We start from the raw sequence: 10,610 nt of genomic DNA, 5'->3' as shown, positions 1-10,610 counted from the left end.
TATCCTTTATAATTGTAAGGGCGATGAAGGCGCCTAGCCCAAGCCCATCCTTAGGGGACTCGCTCAATCCAAGTAGCGCTCCCCTCTTTTGTTTAGTAGGCCTACCTAACCTTTTGAATTTCTTTTAACCATTTTTTTTAAAAGAGCCCTTCTCGGGGCAATGATGAGGTTACTTGGAGCCCGTCTTTATGTTTTATGGCTCACCGCTTCACACTTGGATCTGCACAAGTTGATGTCCCATGTATGCACTGAAATTTTTAATAAATTGGAATTATCATAATCTTTTGATATTTTTTTATATATATTCTTCTCTTGTACTAATCTTTGAGTTAGGTTTTGAAGATGATAATAAATGGACTGCTCAGGTAAGACTCTCTTGAGGTTCATAAACTTGTCTTTTATTTAAATAAATTGTTTTAGGAAAGAAGGAGATCAGATGACTACTCTATTCGATATTATCGACATGAGTACTGTCTGATCTCAAGGCGGTTTGTAGGAATATTATCATGTGTATTATGATATCAGATGATTACTTTAGCATCATCTGATTTCATCCCCATATTGGGGTGGTGTTTGTGGTTGGGCATAGAAGTGTTTGATATTGTTTTCTTTTACTTTATTAGGCTATCCAGCGGCTGGTCTGGACTAATTAATGTTGTTTATCATTTTATGATTGCTATAGATTGTGTATTTCTTCTATTGAAAATTCTTCTTTGCTTAGCACTTGATTTATTTTTATAGGAATAAAATGGAATTTGCGATTATCTGGTAGCCTTTTCTTCTCTTTTTGATAGACTAACACAGTCTTATGGATTTCTGTTAAATTTCTTTAGATACTAGAATCCCCTCTCATTGCGAGGGCGATGAAGGCGCTAGCCCAAGCCCATCCTTAGGGGACTTGCTCAGTCCGAGTAGCATACCCCTCCTTTGTATATAGGAGACTTGTCCAGTCTCATTCTCTTGCTTAACCTCCTCTTTGTGTGTCGTTTGGTTTTGGGAGAACACCCTACTCGGCTTGGCAGCATACCCCTATCCTTATGGGTATTGGGTTGCACATTTGTTGCACCCTGCGGCTAGGTAGCTGTCCGGCCCGGCTGGGTGTTTCACCTTTGCCAAATATGCACAAGGTCTCTTATTCCTTTTAGACCCGCCCGGTCTCATTCTCTTGCTAAACCTCGTCCTTGTGTGTCGTTTGGTTTTGGGAGAACACCCTACTCGGCTTGGCAGCATACCCCTATCCTTATGGGTATTGGGTTGCACATTTGTTGCACCCTGCGGCTAGGTAGCTGTCCGGCCCGGCTGGGTGTTTCACCTTTGCCAAATATGCACAAGGTCTCTTATTCCTTTTAGACCCGCCCGGTCTCTTTCTCTTCCTAAACCTCCTCTTTGTGCGTCGTTTGGTTTTGGGAGAACACCTTACTCGGCTTGGCAGCATACCCCTACCCTTATGGGTATTGGGTTGCACATTTGTTGCACCCTAGGGCTAGGTAGCTGTCCGGCCCGGTTGGGTGTTTTACCTTTGCCAAATATGCACAGGGTCTCTTATTCCTTTTTACATCATTTGTGTCTCGGAGACAAGCCTTGTCTCCTGTAGAGAGTTTCTCCTTTAGGAGGCTTATCTAGCCTCATGTTAGAATAACCCTTCCTCCTGGCGAGTCTTTGACTCATTTTTACCCCTTTATTGGTAGTGTTTTTAGTGAGTCTCTGACTCATTTGTGCTCCTTTCTTTAGTGTGTTAGTTAGTAATTCGCCTTTAGATTTGTTGTCATTCATCCTTGTTTGAGACTAACTCAGTCATATAGAGCCTTCCCTGCTTGGGATCTTAGATTGTTTTCTCTGTTCTTGGGGCACTTCTTTACGTATTGTGGTTCGTCTCTTTGAGACGCTTGTTGTTTATTCGGGGTTTCCCCTTTTGATTTAGGGCTTTGCCCTAGTTTGTGGTTATGCTTGCGTGTTCCCTTGAAGGGTGAAAACATTTAAGAATCTAAGAGCATTGGAAAAGCTTTAAAATCCAAAAACATTAGAAATTTAAAACTCAAAAACATTTGAAAACTTTAAAAATATAAAAAACATTTGAAAATATAGAAAACCTTAAAAAAATCTGAAATGTTAGTGTTTCTTTTAAAAGCGTAGTTTGAGAGTTCGTTTCGAACTACGTTGGCTTGATCCTCTTCCACGAGGTACGTAGTGCAGCTTGGGATTCTTATCCCAGGTCCAGCCAAACTTTGTAAATAAATGCTTTAACCCTTTTTCTTCAAAACCTTGTTTTCAGCAAGATCTTCCTCTAGAGTTAGGAGTCTATCCTAGATAGAGAGTTTTAGAGTTAGGGTTTTTGTCTTTGATATGTTGTGTGCTTGTTTGTGTTGTTTTAGAGTTAGGAGTTGTCTTTTGTTGTGTGCTTATTTGTGTTTGTTTTAGAGTTAGGGGTTTGTCCTAGCTAGGAGTGCCTCCGCCCGGTTAGTTGGCGATTCACATCGCCGACTGATGACTAGGTCTTGGATACGTTAGCAATCCTATTGTTTTCCTTAGGGCATGCAGCCTAGTTACACGTAGGTTATAGGATTCACCTGCATTAGCTTAAGGTTAACTTGCATTTAGTTAGGGCATATAGGGTGTCCTAAAATCTACAATTCACTGGAATTTAAATAATCGTTCAAGAAACTTTAATAACTAGTCCGGTCTTTTAGATCGAGTCTAAGATAGAGGTCTAGGTGTCTTAGGCATCCTAGCTTAGAATAGACGCGAAGAACTACGTTGCCTTGATTCTCGTGGAGGCGGGGATACGTAGGCTTCTTTGGATGAACATCAGACCATCCGAGGACTCGGGCTAAATCATTTAGAGTCTTAGGATTTGTTGTGTTGTTATATTGTATATTTTGTTGTGTTTTCTTACTTTCTTGTGCAGACCTTATACCTGTAGTTGTGGCATGCATGTGTTCGTCCACCAGAACTTAGACACCAGTTAGGTATGTCACTCATAACCTAGCAATCATTAGGCGACACATCTTTTATCTTACTTTATGTGTGTTTATTATTGCATCCCCGAGTCATGCATGATTAGGTAGACGTCCACTCGGGGATATTTGTTCCCATTTCACATGATTTTTACCCAAACTTCTTCGAAGTTAATGAAAAATGGCATAAGAGACCAAGTGTTCGCACTCGGGCGAATTGGGGGCGCTCTTCGGACCTTCTCCATTCGTCATCAGGCGCGGACCTTTTGTATCTCTGGTTATCCATTGCAAACAGAGCATTTGTTTTGGTTCCATGGCGTGTCCATGGATGGCGACTCTGAGTTATTTTTAGGTATATCTTGGTTTCGAGCCCTGGCTCCTGATCAGGATGTATCTCTTTCGTTTTGTATCGCCACTCGTGCTATGCTGTGAGGGTGGCACCTATTTCGAGAGTTCCTTGGCAGAGCTCTCCTTCACGTTGTGGAGATCTTAGAGGATGGTGTAGGGACTAGTTTCCCTCACCTCACTACCTCTTCGGATCGGGGTCCACAGGCTGGCGACTCTGCTGGGGATGTTCTTGAAACATTGCCTAACTCTATAAAAATGCCATTTTTACTAACTTTGGAGAAATTTGAGCTAAAATCATTTTAAATGGGAATTCTATCGTTAGAATCCAGGGGCACCAGATAGGTGCGTAATTAAAACAAGGGATTCACACACTGCACATCATGCATTTTCATATTTGTTATTTGTTTCATTGTTTTTATCGTTTTTTATTATTGGCTCCACGGGATAGATATAATGCGTGCCTCATGGGATATCACTATCCAGATGGTGCTGTTGTATCTATTACCAAGCTATGCGCCGGTGCTGCAGCCGTAAACACTAGGTGTACTTGTGTTTACAGCAGCCGATGAGCAATGAAGCATACTATGTATAACACTAGGTGTACTTGTGTTATACATATTAGGTATGTTTCATACGCATAGTACCCGATAGATTGAGTTCGGAGCCCTACTTTGTTTTATATATTATGTATATACTTACTGGCCTAGTGAAACCCAATTAGGAAGTACCCGTGTTTATATAAGTATATTGCATTCATATAAGGGTCGAACATGTGTTGCTCACGCATGTGAAGCCTAGAGTTAGGAGCCTTGTCCCATCTGTAGACTAGGGTAGCTCACCTTGCGTGGCTACAGCACGGTCTTAGTACACTCACTGATCTGTCGCAAGTCGAGACTTTCTCGACTCCGTTAGATAGATTACGGCTGGTGCCCCTGGTTAGGATTTATGTATATGTGAATATACCTATATATATACTGATTATGTATATTAGGGTTCTCTTAGTTGGAGTTCCTTATTCATTTCATTTGGTTATATCCATTCTTTGTTCAGATCTAAATTTAGTCAGTGGTTTTGCTTGTCGTTACTGCGGCCACGATCTGTCCTTTGATCTGTTGTCCATGGGATTTGACTTGTTGTCGTAGGTTCTCACCCTGGGTCAGCCCTTCAGTTGATCGCCATTATCTATTGACCATATTTCAAGCTCATCTTACCCCCCATTATTCGCATCCCCTTTGGTTGAGCTGTGGGAATCCTTGGTGTAGCCGTTATGCTGCCGGATATTGTCCAGACCACTTTTGAGCATAAATGCTACTTCTTAGAGTTAGGAAAAGCCATGAGTTTACCTTATCTTGACTCTCTTATCTAGCCGTTATTCTGCTGAATTTTTCGCAAAAATATTTTTAAGCATAACTTCTATTCTTTAGAGTCAGTTTACCTTGTTTTGATTCCCAGTCATAGCCTCAATTAGCTTAGAACTCATTTTTTGGTAAAAACTTCGGGTTTGGTCAGCTGTATTTGCACCCTTTCAGTTTCACTAAGTGCGTGGCCTGTATATGTTGTTCTCGTGGCCGCAATTTATTTGCTACTCATTGATTGTATATTTATTCTTTTGTTGTGTCATAGATTCATTTTTTGCATCTATTATTGATTAGGATATATGCTTGTCTGTTTACTTATCTCGTCTTGAGATCTGGCCGGTAGCTTGTCACTGTTCCTATGGCCGCGGTCTATCACTTTGATCTCCTCGAGTGTATAGTTATTGGTATTCATCGCTGGATTTAAATCCGGTCTATGACCTACTTCTGTCATTTTGTGGCTGTGATTTATTTCCTTATTCACCGATCATCTTTGATCGCTGATGAAAAATTTGGTGTCGCCGATTGTATCCTCCCCTTATAATTGATCATCAAGTTTATCCTTATCATTTGTTTATGGATATCTCCATTCTCTCTGATTTTGTCGTTGTATGAGTGTTAGGTTTGATCATGGCGAACAACGTGTTGAAGAGTTGGATAAAGGAGACTATTAAAACTCTTCCGTGTGAGCATTCAAAGCGGAGCATGGCCGAGAAGTTTATTAGTGCATTCAATCATTTGAGCATACTCGGCATAGACTGGAAGTTTCTCCAAGCAGCTGCCAATCTTTGGGATCCTACTCTTCATGTCTTTAGATTCGGTTCATTTGAATTTTGTCCTATCTTTGAAGATTGGTGCGTCTTATTGGAGCTCCCATCGGAAGGACTCTGGGTCCAACCTCTGAGTCCAGATGACCCTCATTCCATTTTCTGCAAGTTGTTCAAAAATACCACGGTTGACGCTCTGTCATATTTTACAGACACAGGTGTGCGAGTTCAAGACCTCATCAAACTTTTTTCTAAAAATATCGACCCTGTCGACTCCCGTTTTCAGAGTTGTCGGCGCAGCGCCTTGATTTTCGGTGTCTTCGCGCGTTATGTCATTCGTGGAGATTCTTATAATGCTCCTTTGGCCTTGTTAGCTGTGGTGGATCAAATCAATGAGGGAAGGAATCCTGTTCCCACCATACTAGCAGAAACTTTCGCCGGACTGGACCTTATTGCTCGTCAGGAGGTTCATGATAATTTCTTTGGGTGTGTCAAACTGCTTTATTTGTGGCTTTGTGAAAAACTCACCATCCTTCGGCCGCAGAGCTCCCTTCAGTACACCCTCAGGGATCACCTTTCGTGGCAACCAATGGCCAATAAACCCCAATCCATTGATGAGTGGCATAATTGGTTGCAGCACGTGGAGAATGATCAATTTCATTTGGTGAGTCATTCATGCTTGCACGTTATCACTAGCACCCACCCATATCCCTTTGTGTATCTTATGGGTTTGGAAAAGTCAACCTTTTATGCACCAACCCGTTTGCTTCATCAGATCACGGGACGCCCATGTTCTCCCGGAACTGTAGCGCCTCCTCCTTGCGAAAAGCTATCCCCTGATCTTATCAATACCATTGTGGCTGCTTGGAGAAACAAGGTCGTAGAGAGGAGATTTGGCTTAATATCTAAGGTCCGATGTGGGGAATTAACAGGAAAGCTCGTGGGCAAGAGAGCTCGGATCGAAGAGCTTTGAAGATTCCTTTTCATAAAATTGTCATTTTAATTTCTTCAAATTTCATTGTAAATGGTTACTTTCATCCAATTGTTAACAAAGACTAATGTTTTGATTGTAACTACATTTTGACTATTGATCAATGGAATAGCATTTATGTCTTTCTCTTATCTTATTTGGTACAGAATACTTTATCTCAATGCTTATTGTTTTAATGTAGTATGTTAATTTCCAATTCAGGATTCTAAAATCGAGCAAACATCGCTCCCTCAGGTGTCAGTCAACCTGCGTGGTCTAGACAGTCAACCACGTCTAGACTCATTCGTCAATTCGAACCGCTAACCTTACCTGAACAATCTGCATCCTCTTTATCTGAATCATCTGAATCCCTAGAATCTGTCCAAATGGCTGAACCCAATGATGCGCTAACTAAAATTCAAGAGATGATGGTGAATCTTACCCGGGATATGGCCTTTATGAAAGAGGAGATGGCCCAAATGAAAGCCCAGTCTAATGAAAAGGTCTCTACTTCTAGAGCGCCTGCGGTTCACCCCCCTCCCGGTATACCGGCAAATCCGAGCCCTGCAAATTTGAACCACCCTTTCATTTCACCAGTAGACGTCGACCTAGAAGAAGGGCAGTACGCTGCAGAATATTGCATTCCAAATGTGGCCCAGTATAATAAGGAAAAACAGGTAGCTGATCAATTGGAGAAGCTGACAAAAGAAATGGAAAGCTTGAAGCATCAAGGCCCAAAGCAGTTCGATATATCTGAGCTGATAATGTCTCCGGGAGTCACCTTGCCCCCTAAATTCAAAACCCCCGATTATGACAAATATGATGGGACTGGATGTCCCCGGAATCATATGAGGTGGTTTATTGAGATGTCGCAGCAGTGTGGGCTATCTCCTGAGCAAATGGCCAGGGTCTTTCCAATGTCTCTTACTGGGGTGGCGAAGAAGTGGTTTCTGCGTCGTAAACCTGAAGAGGTGCAGACCTTACAAAGCATCTCCAACAAATTTGTAGAGCAGTTTTCTATGGAAGAAGGGATAGAGGTTACCAAGAGGGATCTCAAACAGTTAAAGCAAGGTCCTCTGGAGACCTTTACCTTTTTCATCCGTCGTTGGCGTCGAAAGTCTGCCCAGCTGAGCGAGAGGCTATCAGAAGAAGATCAGATCAAGTTGGTGATCAAGGGTTTGTCGCCGCAGTATTTTCATTTTATGTCCCCTCAGCATTACACCGATTTTGACCATCTGATTAAGACTGGGACGAGGACTGAGGATGCAATAGCTAAGGGTCTGAGGGCCAGACTTCCATCAGACATCAAGGAAGGAAAGAGACCCGTGGTCGTACAGAAAGAAGTTGACCACGTAAACCATGTTCGCCCAGCGGCCAGGACTGTAACAGAGGTGGCGAGACCAGCGCCAGCCCCGGTAGAGCAGAAACCTCAGAGGCACTTTGATCCCTTACCATACCCTTTACCCCTGATTCTGAAAAAATTGATAAGGGATAAGAAAATCAGACTACCTGATATTAGGCCAGTACCTAACCCGTTACCCCCATATTGGAGAGCAGACCAGTATTGTGAATACCACAGAAATTCGGGTCACCTCACTGAAAGATGTCTGGCCTTAAAGCATGCGCTCCAGACTATGTTAGAGAACGGAAAGCTTGAGGTGGAAAGGCCCAATGTAACGCGGAATCCCCTTCCCAATCATCGTGCAATTCCTCCTCCTGTAGCGAATGCCATTTTTGTCGAGGAGCCGGTTCTTGATCCATCCATTCTCATTTGCGCAATCACTCCTGATGAACCTTATATTCTAAGATTTGATCCTGAAGAGATCGAGGAGATGGAAAGGGAAAGGTCTTATGCCCTCTGGAGGGGGAGCACCAGTTTGGCAGAGACATCCTCTCCTTGTGTCCTTCGATGTGAGGATGTTGAGGCAGAAAAGGAAACGCCTTATGTTCTAAGGATGAGTGATTTTGAAGAAGAGGAGGCAATTGAAGCTCCGTATGTTTTGAGAATGGATGCAGATGATTTGCTTCTGTTAGAAGATCAGTGTGACGAGCTTCGTCACGTTACCAGGGGTGGCCGTGTGTTCAAGCCCGCGGAATTGAGAGCAGAAAACCCTGCAGAAGCAGTGAGAGCAGCCGAGAATCAGGGGCAGAATAGGCCGAGTGCAGATGAAGAAGAAGATAATTTGTTGAAGCAGCTGAAAAAGACCCAGGCAAACGTTTCTATTTGGGGTCTACTTATGTCTTCGTCTAAGCACAGGAAGGTTGTACTCAAGGAGTTGAATGCTGCTCAGGTGCCAACTGAGATCACTCCCGATGAGTTAGTAAGCCTAGTCGCTGTAACTAGGACTTCCAAGGTAATATCTTTCACAGACGATGATTTACCTCCTGAAGGGAGTGACCATGCTCGTTCACTCAAAATTACCGTGATCTGCAACAAGAAAAGGGTACCCGAAGTACTGGTCGACAATGGGTCCGCTCTGAATATCTGTCCTCTGAGTACTGCTGCGACTTTGGGCTTTGGACCTGGAGATTTTATTCCCTCAGAGCAGGGTATATTAGCATATGATGGCACCCGGCGAGATGTCATCGGAACCCTGGCCACTGAAATTCAGATTGGGGGAGAAGACTTTGACATAGAATTCCAGGTTTTAGATATTAAAGCTTCTTTCTTGTTGTTATTGGGTCGACCTTGGCTGCATAAGGTCGGAGTTATCCCTTCTACCCTTCATCAAAAGTTGAAGTTTGTTCATAACAACAGGGTAGTGACTGTGAAGGGTGATCCAGATTTAGAAATTGGACAAATTTCGCAGGAGCTCGTAGTTGGGAAGGAAGCCGATGTCAGTTTGACAGGGTTTTCTCTGGAGGTGTCGGTTATATCCATGAAAGAAGCCATGGGCGAAGAAGTTTTCTTCTTGACTAGCACCAACTCGAATGTGGTCAGGATGATCCGTAAACAGGGTTATATTCCAGGCGCAGGGCTGGGCAAATATCATCAAGGCCCTACTGAGTGGCCTGTGCTTAGAACTTTCAATGGTCTCTTTGGCTTGGGATATAAGCCGACCGAGCAGGAGGTCAAGGAAATGAAAAGATACATGCTGAAATGGGCCGAGTGCCGCCGCCGGGGTTTAGAATTGCCTATGGGGCCAATCAGTCTGATCAGAAATGGCATTTTCAGAAAAGAGGGGGCAGATTTTCCATTTTGCGGGTTTGCTGAGCCGTGGACCGATGATGTGACAGGGCAGAGGTTTCCAGGTTTCGAAATTTTCTTTAACCTAGAGTTATCAGAAGCGCCAATGAATGCGCAGATTACTGAGGCAGCACCGAAAACTGATTGGGCCGATGTTTTAGAGCCGGGCTGTCTGAATGGCATGTTTCAGATCGAATATCCAGTGGCAGCAGTGGTTGGCAGTGAGACTGAAGCGTCAGAGGTGGCAGTGATAGGCAGAGATGCATTCATTCTGAACCCCGCAGAGTTAATCACCCCAGCCGAGGGACCCTTGACCAACTGGACCTCCCAGGTTTTACCTCGAGTAGTCTTTCAGTATAGTCCCGTTTCCTCAAAAGAGTCAGTAGTGTCTAAGTATACATCTACTTCCCAGTCTGATATTGAGTTTGTTTATTCTAACGATTCTTTTGATGCAGGTACTGTAGAAGTTGGATCTGGTTCCGGAGTCGGTGACAAGTCCCTTTCTAATAAGGTCAAGTCCAAGAGTACTTTAGATGATGAGTTTATTTCTTCAACTGCACATATGCCAGAGTTGGCTGAGTTCAATGTTGAGTTGTCTGTTGAGTCTGTGAATACATCGTTAGAGTCCAATACAATGCCTGCTGTGGGCTATTCCATTCTTGATGTAACCAATACTATGAATGAAATGAAAGACTCTTTTACATACATTCCTGTCTCTGTTTCTCCTGTTTCCATTTCAAGTACTGATTCTGCTCTTAAAACTGATAATATTAATAATGATGATCAATATTCCCCCTCTGATGAGGATGCCGACGAAACTCCCCTTGAAATCAAACATATGATTCAACAAGAGGAGAGTCGCCGAGCAAGACCGCTTGAAGAGGAAATTGAAACCGTAAATGTTGGTGACGAAACCTTAATTCGGGAAATACGAATTGGCAAAACTTTATCTCCCGAAGAGCGTGAGGAATTAATCACTTTACTTAAGGAGTTCAAGGAGGTTTTTGCTTGGTCTTATGATGACATGCC

The 10,610-nt window shown here is 43.1% G+C and overlaps 1 protein-coding gene across 1 annotated transcript in view; it reads left to right on the top strand.

Moving 5' to 3' along the window:
* The first annotated feature begins 6,780 nt into the window (after window positions 1-6,780).
* Window positions 6,781-10,610, top strand: part of LOC143882985 (uncharacterized) — an 82,360-nt gene continuing 78,530 nt past the window's right edge. Inside the window, exon 1 of the mRNA XM_077386359.1 lies at window positions 6,781-10,321. Within this exon, the coding sequence (XP_077242474.1) occupies window positions 6,781-10,321 (3,541 nt within the window). The remainder of the gene's footprint in view (window positions 10,322-10,610) is intronic.

The sequence above is a fragment of the Tasmannia lanceolata genome, unplaced genomic scaffold (genome assembly GCF_043159265.1).
Source record: "Tasmannia lanceolata isolate RefF3 unplaced genomic scaffold, GAP_Taslan_0.1 ptg000008l, whole genome shotgun sequence".
Lineage (NCBI taxonomy): Eukaryota > Viridiplantae > Streptophyta > Magnoliopsida > Canellales > Winteraceae > Tasmannia > Tasmannia lanceolata.
This window is presented reverse-complemented; position numbering and strand designations above follow the sequence as displayed.